The sequence below is a fragment of the Gossypium raimondii genome, chromosome 8, assembly GCF_025698545.1.
Source record: "Gossypium raimondii isolate GPD5lz chromosome 8, ASM2569854v1, whole genome shotgun sequence".
Classification (NCBI taxonomy): domain Eukaryota; kingdom Viridiplantae; phylum Streptophyta; class Magnoliopsida; order Malvales; family Malvaceae; genus Gossypium; species Gossypium raimondii.
The window spans coordinates 11,331,904-11,345,893 of NC_068572.1; the positions used below are offsets into that span (position 1 = coordinate 11,331,904).

Sequence of the window (13,990 nt, forward strand, 5' to 3'; positions counted from 1 at the left end):
TTGAAAGTGTTTTTGAGTTAAAATTAAGGGTTTTGGGGGTTAAAATTCTGGTAAGGTAAGAATTAAGTCACTGGGTTGTATGGATGGGTTAGTTCAACCCTGCAGAAATTTGCAGCGATGTCGCGAAACATGGGTTTCTTGTAACAACTTCCCTTTCAGTGTTCTAACGCCGTGGCAATGAGGTTTGGTGTCGCAACACGCTCTGAAATTTTGAAAACCTGGGTAGTTTTTATTTTGTGTCATAACGTCGAAGTAATTTCTTTGATTCTTTTGTTCTAGATGCGGTGTTGCGACATAGAGGTGCTAGGTTGCGATGCCAACTCTTGTCTTTCCAGATATTCTAATTTTCAGATTACTCCAAACGTGTATTAGGCTTGTTGTTGATTTTCCTGTAAATTTTTTATTAATCGCTTAGTGAAACATACAATATTCTACAATAGGTTAAGATTAAATCAAAAGATTAGGTCTTGCTATCGGACTCATCCGTCAGCTCGTTCAATATGCACTTAGGCATTCCTCGTATTTCGTTTCTGTCTATGATGGGTGTCGAGTCCAACAATATAAACCTATGCCTAATTTGCAATTTAAGCAGTATAGGGAGTAGGGTTGATCCCTCAGAGACTGGGTTTACTAAAATTGTTTCTCTTTCTCAACCAGATTTGTGTCTGGGCAGTTGTCGTGCCCAAGAGATTTAGGAGGAGGATAAAATTGAAAACCTGGAACCTGAAATAAACAGGGAAAAAAATGCGTGAAAAGTAAAAGCTAAAAATAAAATAATAAAAAACAGTTAAATAAATCTAAAGAAAAATGAATTAAACTAAGCTCAACTTTAGGCACGGGTTTTTCTCGTCTTTGAACCGATCTTCGAAATTAGATGAACTCCTCTTTTCCAATAAGCTAGTTATAGCTACCAAGGACGCCTCGGACACCAACACTTCCTTGTATAAATTAGTTATGGAACGTCCAATAACTAACCCTTACTGACCGAACAACCAACGAAACGTTCGTGATTTAGAACTCCGGCAGCTTTGCGTTCTAAAAGAGCCTAGCTCGAACCAATGCCCTTAACCATGTGGGACATTTAAATCCGGTTACTACTTCCTTTGACGGAACCAAACAGCAATCCCCACTTGGCACGCCAATTTGTTCACGGAAAACTAATCAGACAATCGATCCTTTCGGAATTCCAACTGTACGTCTAACCACACTAACTCAAACGACGTCTTTTTTGACTTAGTGCTTATCTTACTTTGTGAGTTGACAAAATCATACTCTTAATCCGGAGAAATAATAAGTACTGGAATTAAGGAGTTAAATTTCTCGGGTTCGTAACTCACGGATTTTGACGAGGCTAATTCTGGCCTAAAGCTGAAAATGGATTTAGTTAACTAAGGTTTGGGCATGTTGGTATTGGGCATAATTGGAGAAGGTTAAATAAATGAAAAAGAAATGAAAGTAAGTGGTGAAGGTGACGCAAGGTTGGAAACTAATAGATGGAAAAATATAAGGAATTTATGTCAGCAACTAAATTTGCAAAAGAAAAAAAGAAAGAAAAGATTGAATTGCAAGAGATAAAAGCTTAATTGAAAAACTTAATGATTAAAAACTTGATGGAAAACTTTATGAAAAGACTTGATGAGAAGCTTAAAAAGAACTTGATGCAAACTTAATAAAAAAAAACTTGATAAAAGAACTTGATGAAAAACACTTGAAGAAAGAAAACACTTAATGAATGACTTAATTGAAAGCTTGATTCATGAATTGATGAATAAATGAACAATGTAGCCCCCTGTTTATATTAGTGGCCTCGTTAAATTAAGAGCCACTAATCATGGAAAATCAAGGAAATAAAATATCAAAAATCCCTACATAATCTCCCATCAAGTCAACAAAAATTTCAGCTAATTATATCTTGGAAAAATTCTGCTTTGGCCCTCCTTATTTTCTTCTTTCTTCAATCTAGCCCAATTGTTTCCTTTTTCTTCTATTTAGCCCCAAATTGCATCCCTGCACAAAATTCAATATAAACATGGAAAAATTAGTGGTGCACTCTAATAAATTAACAAATTTAATTACATAAAATATGTAATTTTAGCATTTAATCAAATCCCCCTACTTAGTTCATGCTAGTCCTCAAGCATTATGCATGTATCTGCAAAATGAAAAATTTCCCCCATAATAGGACTTGACCCTCATGGTTTGCACAATTCAACAATTTAATCCTAGTACATTAACATCTCAAATAACCTAGCCTAAGAAGTAAGTAAATATATTTCAGAATTTATTAGAGCTTGATAGACTTACCTTTCATTTTATTATTTTTGTACTTAGAACATTTTCAAATTTTTTTTACGCGAGACATGATGACAACCCAAGCACCATGTTCCGGTTACTCGATTCGGATGTTTCTAAGCGGGTTATTTTGCCCTACTCGTGATAGCTTGTTAACGGAGTGAGTACAAAGAAATTAGATAGTCACACGAACCTTTTTACGCGAGATGTGATGACAACCCAAGCACCACGTTCCGGTTACTCAGCCCAATGTACAACCCCAATTTTTCACTCTTAACATTCGTATCAGAGGAGTGTTATTATTTATTCATTTCTTCTTATTTTTTCTCTTTTTTTTTTAAGAAGAGAAGACAGAAAATTGACATGTGATATAAGGTAGGCAGTCAAGCAAACTCATAATTCCTAAAAAAATTTCTTACTTACTAAGTCTAGGTTATTGAAAAGTTTTATGTGTAAATAACTAAATAGCTAAATAGGTCAAACCATAAGTGTACCATCCCAATTTATCAAAAGAAAAAAAAATTACCTTTCACGAAAAACATGTAAAAACAGATAAGCAAATTAGAACCAATTTATATTTCCCTCCCCTACTTATTTTACATTGTCCCAATGTAATTTGAATTATTTAAAGGATAAAAAGTAAAAGTAAGTAAGGAAAGGAAAAATAAACTCCCCATGTATTTCAACGTCGTGGAGGGTTGCCTTGTAGGTGTGTCCACGGTGTTAAATGGTGGGTAGGTGGATTGGGCCTTGGCTGAAATTAAAAGAATTTTGTGGGCTGACATGGGGGATTTAATTTTGTCTTGTAATGTCTCCCTGCAAAACAAAAATAAAAATAAATAAGAAAAATAAATGATAAGAAAAAATTAAAATTAAAATGTGTATTTTTTTATTTCTTGAATTTATTAGCTAAGCTATAAACTCGAGAAATAAATTATTAAAAACCAAGATTACGAGATTTGGTAAAGCAGTCGTGATAAATGCACCAAGTAAGTTCCCAGGAAAAAGAGGTGAGTCACAATGGACATTCTTAAGTACCAAGTCTTTCCTTTGACAGAACTGATCCTCGACATGCATTTTCATTTTCTGTTTTACCAAAAATTTTATTTGCATAAAGGGAAAATTTGGGTTGCCTCCCAACAGCGCTTTGTTTAACGTCGTTAGCTCGACGACCTGTTATTCAAATTCTGGGCTCCTCGAGAACAATCTCCTCAACTGTGTGCGTTTGAAAATTCTCGTAGAAGGGTTTCACTCATTGACCATTCACCTTAAAGCACTTCCGGGTTTCTTCGCTTTGAATTTCCACTGCACCATTTGAGAATAAATTAGCAATAGTAAATGGACCTATCCATTTGGATCAAACCTTACCAGCGAAAATTTTTAAGGTGTAGTCGTATAGGAGAACTTTTTGTCCTATTGAAAACTGCTTCCTAGTGATCATCTTATTGTGGAACGCCTTCGTCTTTTCTTTATAAACTTGAGCATTTTCATATGCATCATTTCTAATTTCCTCGAGTTCTTGAATGTCCAACTTTCGAGCCCTTCCTGCAGTCTCCATCTCCATATTACATTGTTTAACTGCTCAAAATGCCTTGTGCTCTAATTCAACCGGAAGATGTCACGGTTTACCAAAAACGAGTCGATAAGGTGACATGCCTATTGGTCCCTTGTAAGCTGTCTTATAAGCCTAAAGTGCGTCATTTAGTCTCAAGCTCCAATCCTTTCTGTTAGGTTTAACAGATTTCTCCAAGATGGACTTGATTTCACGATTTGACACTTCGGCTTGCCCGTTTGTTTGTGGATGGTAAGCAGTGGCAATTCGTTGAGTCACTCCATATTTCTCCATAAGTGCACTTACGAGCTTATTGCAGAAATGAGTTCCTCTGTCACTGATTAATACTCGTGGGGTGCCATACATGGAAAAGATAGAACTTTTAAGAAAGTCAACCACAGTCTTAGTATTATCATTGCGAGTAGCCTTTGCCTCTATCCACTTAGAAACGTAATCAACAGCTAAGAGTAATTAAAAATTACCGAAAGAAGAAACGAAAGGACCCATAAAATTGATACCCCACACATAAAAAATTTCGCAAATATGAATAGGAGTAAGGGGCATCTCATTTCGACGACTAAGATTGCCAAATTTTTGGCATCTTTCATAAGTTTTGCAGAACAAAAAGGCATCACGAAATATGTTTGGCCAAAATGGTCCACATGCAAGAATTTTATGGGTGGTGTGTTTTGGTCAAAAGTGTCCTCCACATGCATAAAAATGACAAAAAGTTAAGATAGACTGTACCTCTGTTTCTGCTACACACTGTCGAATTACCTGATCGGAGCAATGCTTCCAAAGGTAAGGATCGTCCCAAATGTAGTACAGTGCATCCTTTTTTATCTTATCTTTTTTAGACCTTGGTAATTCTGAAGGAACAGTACCTGTAACGAGATAATTTACTATGTCTGCGCACCAAGGATGAACTGTATTTGCTGAAAATAGGTTTTCATCAGGGAAGTTGTCTTTTAATGGTGTGTCGTCTACTGGAACCGGTAATCGACTCAGATTGTCAGCTATTAAGATTTTGCAACCCTTTTTATCCCGAATTTCAAAATCAAACTCTTGTAGGAGCAGAATCCACCTAATCAGTCGAGGTGTTGCCTCCTTCTTCCCAATGAAATATTTCAAATCTGCATGATCAGAAAAGATAATCACTTTAGTCCCGAACAGGTAAGATATAAATTTGTCTAAAGCAAACACAACAACTAATAATTCTTTCTCAGTGGTTGTGTAATTGCTTTAGGCAACATCTAAAGTCTTTGAAGCATAGTAGATAACATGAGGCTCTTTACCTATTCTTTGGCCAAGAACGGCTCCCACACTTCGATCACTTGCATCACACATGATTTCGAACGGGAAGTTCCAATTTAGTGGTTGTACTATGGTAGCGGAGACCAATTTCTACTTCAGCATGTCAAATGCGTCTTTACAACTGATCAAATTCAAATTCTTTATCCTTTTGTAATAGACTGCAAAGCGATTGCGCGATCTTCAAGAAGTCTTTTATGAATCGTCTGTAAAATCCGGCATGACCAAGAAACAAATGTACTCCCCTCACAGATGTGGGGTAAGGTAATGAGTCAATAATATTCGTTTTTGCTTTATTGATCTCAATACCTTCTGAGGAAACTATATGACCCAAAATTAATCCTTTTTCAACCATGAAGTGGCATTTTTCATAATTTAAAACAAGATTAAATTCTAGGCATCTCTGTAATATCTTAGCAAGATTATTGAGACATTCGTTAAAAGAGTTACCGTACACCGTGAAGTCATCCATGAAGACTTCAATGATTTTCTCAACATAATCGGAGAATATGCTCACCATACATCTCTGGAAAGTGGCCGGAGCATTACAGAGTCCAAACGGCATTCGTCTATACGCAAACGTTCCAAAGGGGCAGTGAAAGTTATTTTGTCTTGATCCTCAGGTGCCACCGTAATTTGGAAAAGTCCTGAGTACCCATCGAGACAACAATAATGGGTCTTACTAGCAATCGCTCGAAAATGGTCTTTTCGGGTAGCTGCGTTCAACTTCCTGTAATCGATGCAAACCCTCCATCCATTCTGGACTCGGGTAGAGACTAGCTCTCCTGATGAGTTTTTCACCACTGTCACGCCAGTTTTCTTGGGCACGACATGAACCCGGCTAACCCAATCACTGTCGAAGATCGAGTATATCATTCCAGCATCCAACAGTTTCTGGATCTCTTTCTTTACTACCTCTATCATGGATGGATTAAGGCGTCTTTGAGCATCTCTCTTTAGTGTCGTGTTATCTTCGATGGAAATTCTATGCATGTAGGTGGATGGACTTAGCCCTTTTATGTCGGTTATTGTCCAACCAATAGCCTCCTTATAATCCCTCAGAACTCAAACTAGACTTTCCTCCTCGTCTTTGGTCAGTTTGTTTGACACTATCACCGGTAAGGTGTCTTTCTCTCCCAAAAAGACATACTTAAGGTGGTCCGGTAATGCTTTAAGCTCCAAGGTTGGTGGCTATAAAACCGAAGGCAACATTTTTGTTTGGGAAGGTAATAATTCAAATTGGTTACCTCGATTCGTCAACGATGGTTGCGTCTCCATGTGTTTGACAATTTCTCGTAACGATTCTTCTATAATTGCTAATTCCTCGAGATGATTTAAAACATCTAGTCAATGCTTCTGTAAAGGACAGTTTCCAACTCATCATAGTCATGATATTTGAAATAAGATTGAGTTAAACAATCAATACTATCGATGCTAGAAATATTTGATAGTGAGTTAGGATGATTCATAGCTTCGTAGACATTGAATTTCACGATTTCTCCATCAAACTCGATTATTAGTGTTCCGCTCCGAACATCAATTTTTGCACTTGCGGTACTTAAAAACAGCCTTCCAAGCAAAATGTCAAACGAATTAGTTGAGTTATCATCCTTCATATTAATAATGTAGAAATCTGCAAGGAAAACTAATTCGTTAACTTTAACAAGGACGTCTTCAAGCAACCCTTCGGGATAGATGACTAACCTGTCCGCCAACTGGATTATTACTCCTGTCTTTTTCAAAGGACCTGCGTTAATCAAATTATAAATAGGATAAGGCATAACATTAGTGGAAGCCCCTAAATCACACATGGCTTTCTTCATGCCTACATTACCTATCTCACAGGAAATAGCAAACATACCTTGGTCCTTGTATTTGGGCGGAACTTTCTTTTGCAGTATTGCGGAGACATTTTCTCCTACATTTACTCTTTCGTTACCTATTAACCTTCTCTTTCTAGTACACAGTTCCTTGAGGAATTTTGCATAATGAGGGATTTGTTTGATAGCGTCGAGTAAAGGGATATTTACCTCCACCTTCCTGAATGTTTCGAGGATTTCTTTTTCCTCAATCTCTTTCTTATCCTTTGCGAGCCTCCTTGGAAAAGGAGGTGGCATCAGAACTAGTTTCTAAATTTTTGATTCTGAGCTGGCTTTTGGATCAGAGATCTACTTTTCCCTTTCGTTGTCTTGCTCATTACTTTTTTCTAGAACTGTTTCCAAAAATTTTCTGCTACGAAGAGTTATTGCACTTACATTCTGCCGAGGATTCTGCTCTGTCTAGGAAGGTAATTTACCTTGAGACTCCAAACGATTAACTGCCATCGAGAGTTTACTAACTTGATTAGTTAACTCTTGTATTGATGCGTCTGTCCTTTGTTGGTATTTTGCAGCATCGACGGTAAGTCTCTCCATAATAGCTTCTAGAGATGTGCGCGGCTTGGGTGGCGGTTGCGGTGGTTGCAGAGGTCTCGGTTGGTATGACGGATTATATCGGGGATTAGCTCCGTAATTCAAGTTGGGATGATCCTTCCACCTGGGATTGCAGGTGTTGGAGAAATGATCATAGCGTCTTTGCGGAGGTCCTGGAAAGCCTCCGATAGCGTCAACATGTGCCGTTGAATTTTCGTTAAGGATTGGGCACAAATCCGTCGGATGTTCAGACGTAGTAAAAATTCCACACATTTGGGCCAGATTCTTCTTTTCTGTAAGCATAGATTGAACAATATTAGTAAGCTTATCCAATTTATCTTCTAAGGACGAAACGTTTACCACAATAACCCGTCTTCTGGGTTCTGAATTTGGCCTATACTGTTGAGAATTTGCCGCCATAGTGGATATCAGTTCTCTTGTCCTTTGAGGAGTCATAGTGACAAGCGCCCCTCCACTAGCAGCGTCAATCATCTTCATTTCCATAGGGAGCAAACCCTCGTAGAAATACTGAAGAAGTGATTGCTCGGTCAAACCATGTTGAGGACAACTTGCACACAGTTTTTTGTACCGCACACAATAGTCGTAGAGCGATTCACTCTCCATTTGGCGAATTCCCACTATGTCTCTCCTAAGTTCAGCTGCTTGCGATGCTGGGAAAAATCTATCAAGAAAAACACGAGATAAGTCATCCAATGTTGTAATAGAACTGGGGGGTAAGTAAAATAACCATTCTCTTGCTGTATCAACTAAAGAAAAAAGGAAAGGCCCGAAGTTTATTTTCATCTTCGGTTACTCCCTAAGGTTTCGTGCTTGAGCAGACCATGTGGAATTCTCTCAAGTGGGTATGTGGATTTTCGTTCTTCAAGCCTCGAAAAGTGGGCAAAAGGTGAATCAGGCCTAACTTCAACTCGAACGGGGTTTCTCTGGCTGGATAGTTGATGCATAACAGTGTTTACTCGTTGGGAGCAGTGGCTAGTTGACGAATGGTTTGGTTTGCCATCATTTCTAGTTCACCGACTTCTGCTTCTTTTGTTTCAAAAAGTGGTTCGGTCTTAGGTTCAACCACTTCGACTTGTTTCCCACGTTGAATTGCCTCTGTACGAATTGCTTGGCTTAACCTTTTGACGTCGGATTCTAGGATCCCTTGTCCTAGCTCAACTTCATTTTAATTGCACGTTTAAGAGCTTCTGTCTCTTTTTGTCGTGCTCGTGCTGATTTCTTAATCTCTGGTTCGTATTCGAGATCTCCAGATAAAGATCTGGTCATGAAGATGATTTAAACAATTGTAAGTGTTGCCAGTCCCCGGCAACGGCACCAAAACTGATGGGTGTCGAGTCCACCAATATAACCTACGCCTAATTTGTAATTTAAGCAGTATAGGGAGTAGGGTCGATCCCTCAGAGACTGGGTTTACTGAAATTGTTTCTCTTTCTTGACAAGATTTGTGTCTGGGCAGTTGTCGTGCCCAAGAAATTTGGGGGGAGGATAAAATTGAAAACCTGGAACCTGAAATAAACAGGGAAAAAAATGCGTGAAAAGTAAAAGCTGAAAATAAAAAAATAAAAAGCAGTTAAATAAATCTGAAGAAAAATGAATTAAAATAAGCTCAACTTTAGGCACGGGTTTTTCTCGTCTTTGAACCGATCCTCGAAATTAGATGAACTCCTCTTTTCCAATAAGCTAGTTATAGCTACCAAGGATGCCTTGGATACCAACTCTTCCTTGTGTAAATTAGTTATGGAACGTCCAATAACTAACCCTTACCGATCGAACAACCAACGAAACGTTCGTGATTTAGAACTCCGGCAGCTTTGCGTTCTAAAAGAGCCTAGCTCGAACCAATGACCTCAATCATGTGGGACATTTCAATCCGGTTACTACTTCCCTTGACGGAACCAAACATCAATCCCCACTTGGCACGCCAATGTGTTCACGGAAAACCAATCAGACAATCGATCCTTTCAAAATTCCAACTGTACGTCTAACCACACTAACTCAAACGACGTTTTTTTTGACTTAGTGCTTATCTGACTTTGTAAGTTGACAAAATCATACTCTTAATCAGGAGAAATAATAAGTACTGGAATTAAGGAGTTAAATTTCTCGGGTTCGTAACTCACGGATTTTGACGAGCCTAATTCCGGCCTAAAGCTGAAAATGGATTTAGTTAACTGAGGTTTGGGGCATGTTGGGATTGGGCATAATTGGAGAAGGTTGAATAAATGAAAGTAAGTGGTGAAGGTGACGCAAGGTTGGAAACTAATAGATGGAAAAATATAAGGAATTTATGTCAGCAACTAAATTTGCAAAAGAAAAAAGAAAGAAAAGATTAAAAACTTAATTGAAAAACTTAATGATTAAAACTTAATGATTAAAAACTTGATGGAAAAATTTATGAAAAGACTTGATGAAAAGCTTAAAAATAACTTGATGCAAACTTAATAAAAAAAACTTGATAAAAGAACTTGATGAAAAACACTTGAAGAAAGAAAACACTTAATGAATGACTTAATTGAAAGCTTGATTCATGAATTGATGAATAAATGAACAATGTAGCCCCCCATTTATACTAGTGGCCTCGCTAAATTAAGAGCCACTAATCGAAGAAAATTAAGGAAATAATATATTAAAAATCCCTACATAATCTCCCACTAAGTCAACAAAAATTTCAGCTAATTATATATTGGAAAAATTCTGCTTTGGCCCTCCTTCTTTGCTTCTTTCTTCAATCTAGCCCAATTGTTTCCTTTTTCTTCTATTTAGCCCAAAATTTCATCCTTACACAAAATTCAATATAAACATGGAAAAATCAGTGGTGCACTCTAATAAATTAACCAATTTAATTACATAAAATATGTAATTTTAGCATTTAATCAGTCTGTATTGGTCCAGCACCTATCACGCTATTCTATTCTTCTCTGTTTATCTCTCTATCTGAATTTACCCTTTTGACCTGCACTAATCATTGACACTTCTTTCCACAGATCGTAGCACTTAGTTACTTTAAAAATCAAATAGTAACGCAACCACCCTGACCCTTTTTTATAGTCTTTGTTCCACAATAGATTTGGAGATTGTTGTTGCATAACATTGATGCATTTAACAAAAATAGTGTTATGGAGGGTACCTTGTATGTCTCGATTAGAATGTCATTATTTACGACATAGCTTGATTTTTGGTTCCAGAAGTTTTCGGGTTTTTCTACACATTCGGTTATAAGTCTACTGGGTGATTATTATAGTAACCGAATGATCTGTGGTTCCTTCGGCCTTGGTTCCATGCTTGCTATTATTTTTGTTTGATTGATGCCAATCTTGTAAGCATAAATCCTGTCAATGTGTATTTTTCTGGCTTTTGCCAACATTCGGAAAATCCCTGATACGGTAAACTTTTGGAGTGTTTGGTTAAAGATCAATATCTTACAAAAGATATTCAAATTAAATGTATCCCCCATAATTGCATATTTTTCTTGGCTCTCTTTCACAAGGTTCCGAGATTTCGGGTATTTTCCCGCTAGGTTAACAACGAAATTATTGTCTCTGATTGTTGAGATAGATCCGTAATGTCTGGTCCTTATGTTTTGTTCATATCAATAGAAGCTATTGTTGTTGGGAAGGTTAACCCAACTCTCGATTGATCTTTTTGTTCGACCACCATTTCCTCAACTAGTTCTATAATTTCTCGTGAGGTTATTTCTTTTAATTTGCTCGAGTACTCTTCCATACTCAAGATTAGCTAGCTATTCGAGGATTCCCCATCCTCAAAAGTGTGTTCAGTTGAGTTCTTCTCTTTGTTTGGTTTTCAGCTTTGCTTGTATTGATGACCCATTGAATTTGTAGTGATGTTAGTGTCATCTTCTAGTATAGAGATTGAATTTCCTCATTGAAGTTGACTTAGTTTAAGCATTAGTAATCGCTGCTTCTTCTGGATCTCCCATTCCTCATAGGCTCCTTCCTCATAAATGTCATTATCATAATCTATTTCCTCATCCAACGACATGTAATCAAATTTATCCGTGGTTTATGCTAAATTGATCCATGTGGTTATTTTTACGGGTATTCCTTAACGAGAATGTTCACGAAGATTTCTAGAAAAACAGATAAATGTTAGTAATGTTAACTAAAATCATATCTATATTCTAAATATTTCCTAATTATTCTATTAATAAGCATAAATTAAAATCAACATAGTGACATTGCCTCCCCGGCAACGAGGCCAACAACTTGACCACTTCTAGATGTACAAATGTCCAGAGTAGAGATCCTACACAAAAGATATAAAGAATGGTATCCACAAGTATACGGGTCAGGTTGTAATATAGCTACAACGGAGTAGGTGACTACTCCGAGGATTGTACCCAAGGGAGGTGAGCACTAAATTAATTATAATCTAAACATACATAGATCTAATTAATACTTTAATTGGATTATAGTATGAAGAATCAAAAGAAAGGTTTTGGTAAACTATACTAAAAATAATACTAAAAGAAAGTAAGGAAATAAATAAAAAATGAGAAATCAAAGAGTAAAATGTATCAAATCTAGGCATATTGAGTAATCATAACCAACCGCCGCCTCGGGTTTTCTTTTTGAATCAACTAGTCAATACCCTAACAGGATCTTCTGATCTTCCACTGACATATTGAGTCGACAAGAACTATTTATCTCTCGACCTCACAGGCTAGACAGGTTTAGGGTTAACATGTTCATGGATGGGCCATACCAAATTTTTGTTAATTCCTACATTAATGACTTCTTATGGTTGTCAAGCCTGGGGTTTTAGGTTCTTCCTCTCCTAAACAGCTGATCCGCTAAGAACCCCTACAAAATAGTTAATTAATCATACCTCCACTTGTTAATCCTTCACAAGAGAATTAGTTCCTCATGGATCTGATAAACAAAATAAACTTGATAAAGATAATAAACATAAAGAGCAATTTAAGAGAATAGAGTTTAGAAGAAGCCAATTTGCATTAAAATTAAGCGCAGAATCCTCATAGAGTTTGATAGTATTTCCCAAATTTGATTTCCCCAAAAAAGTAAATAACAAGAACGAAAATAAAATCTAAACCCTAAAAAAAAGAAAAACTAAAGACTAAATCTAAAGAGAAAATCATACAAGATAAAAAGGTGTCCATCACATGTGTTAAATGAGCCTATTTATAGAATTTAGAATGGCCTTCGTCATTAACCCTAGGTCAGCTACCGTCCTTGTGTTTAGCATTTTACTGTGAGAACCAAAACGCCCTTAGTGCGTAATTATTTCCCATACATAGGTGATGTCGCGACACACCAGGTCCGGTGTCACGACATCAAGGGTAGTATGCTTATCTTCAAGTTGTTTTTAGGGCTATGTCGCAACATCCTCAGGCTGTGTCGCGACATTGAAGACATTCTTGGAATTCTTCTACTCTTCTTCTTATGTTGTGACATCCAATGCTCTGTGTTGCAACATAGCAAGCAGTATCAAGTTAGCACACCTTCTAATGGTCTCTTACACACTCGCAAAGTATATTAGCTCACCCTTAGGCCTTATTCGGTCCTTAATGTCAATAAAAGACTCAAATTACAAACTTTATTAAACTTAACTAAACTTACGAATATTTAATTAAAACTTAACTAAAATGATTTATGTTCAAGCTCCTAAAATGCGAAAACTAGTTTAATCTACTACACCAAATTACGACAGATCAGTCGCCTAGGACAAAAATACAGCCTGATGTCGATTTTCTCAAATCGTGGAATGTTTGGAAGTCAGAATCGATATATCCAATAGGAGTAACATCTATTCCAGAATAAACAAGCATAGAATCTCTTGTTCTCCGTAAATACTTAAGTATATGCTTAACTACTTGCTAATGTCTGAGTCCTGGATTTGCCTGATATCGGCCTACTAATTTGTCGTAATTCGGTGTAGCGGATTAAGTTAGTTTTTGCACTTTAGGAGCTTGAACATAATCATTCTAGTTAAGTTTTAATTACATTTTTTTAAGTTTAGCTAAGTTTAATAAAATGTGTAATTTGAGTCTTTTATTGACCTTAGAGGCTGAATGAGGCCTAAGGGTGATCTAATATACTTTGGGAGTGTGCCTGAGACCATTAGAATGCGTACTAACTCGATACTGGTCATTAGGTTGCAATACAGAGTATTTGATGTCGAAACATAGGGAGCATAATAGAAGAATTTCAATACTACCTTCAATGTCGCGACATGGCCTGAGGATGTCACGACATACCCCTAAAGACACCCTGAAGTTAAGCATGCTACTCTCAATGTCTGACACAGGACTTGGTGTGTTACGGCATCACCTTTGCAAGTGACATAAATATGAGCCAGGGGCATTTTGGTCTGCACAATCAAATGTTAATCACAAAGACGACAGCTGAACTAGGGTTAAGGACGA

The 13,990-nt window shown here is 37.0% G+C and overlaps 3 protein-coding genes across 3 annotated transcripts; all 3 read right to left on the reverse strand.

The window, feature by feature from the left end:
- Positions 1–3,979: 3,979 nt before the first annotated feature.
- Positions 3,980–5,191, reverse strand: LOC105793137 (uncharacterized). Its single transcript, XM_012622064.1, has 3 exons — positions 5,140–5,191; positions 4,622–4,977; positions 3,980–4,285 (listed from the first exon to the last, which is right to left on the reverse strand). The coding sequence occupies exons 1-3, from the start codon at positions 5,189–5,191 to the stop codon at positions 3,980–3,982; spliced, it is 714 nt and encodes a 237-aa protein (XP_012477518.1).
- Positions 5,192–5,668: 477 nt separating this feature from the next.
- On the reverse strand, positions 5,669–6,148 carry LOC105793138 (uncharacterized). The gene has a single exon (XM_012622065.1). The coding sequence runs from the start codon at positions 6,146–6,148 to the stop codon at positions 5,669–5,671; it is 480 nt and encodes a 159-aa protein (XP_012477519.1).
- A 350-nt stretch (positions 6,149–6,498) lies between these two features.
- LOC105793139 (uncharacterized) lies at positions 6,499–7,272 on the reverse strand. Its single transcript, XM_012622066.1, has 2 exons — positions 7,017–7,272; positions 6,499–6,902 (listed from the first exon to the last, which is right to left on the reverse strand). Exons 1-2 carry the CDS (start codon positions 7,270–7,272, stop codon positions 6,499–6,501), a joined length of 660 nt encoding a protein of 219 aa, XP_012477520.1.
- Positions 7,273–13,990: the final 6,718 nt, after the last annotated feature.

Coding starts and splice junctions, on each gene's coding strand:
- LOC105793137 (XM_012622064.1), bottom strand. CDS start 5,191: ATGTGTGATGCAAGTGATCGAAGTGTGGGAGCCGTTCTTGGCCAAAGA. Junction 4,978..5,139: donor CGTTCTTGGCCAAAGAATAG/GTAAAGAGCCTC, acceptor CTGATCATGCAG/ATTTGAAATATTTCATTGGG. Junction 4,286..4,621: donor GGAAGCATTGCTCCGATCAG/GTAATTCGACAG, acceptor TACGTTTCTAAG/TGGATAGAGGCAAAGGCTAC.
- LOC105793138 (XM_012622065.1), bottom strand. CDS start 6,148: ATGCATAGAATTTCCATCGAAGATAACACGACACTAAAGAGAGATGCT.
- LOC105793139 (XM_012622066.1), bottom strand. CDS start 7,272: ATGCCACCTCCTTTTCCAAGGAGGCTCGCAAAGGATAAGAAAGAGATT. Junction 6,903..7,016: donor GCCCAAATACAAGGACCAAG/GTATGTTTGCTA, acceptor TGATTAACGCAG/GTCCTTTGAAAAAGACAGGA.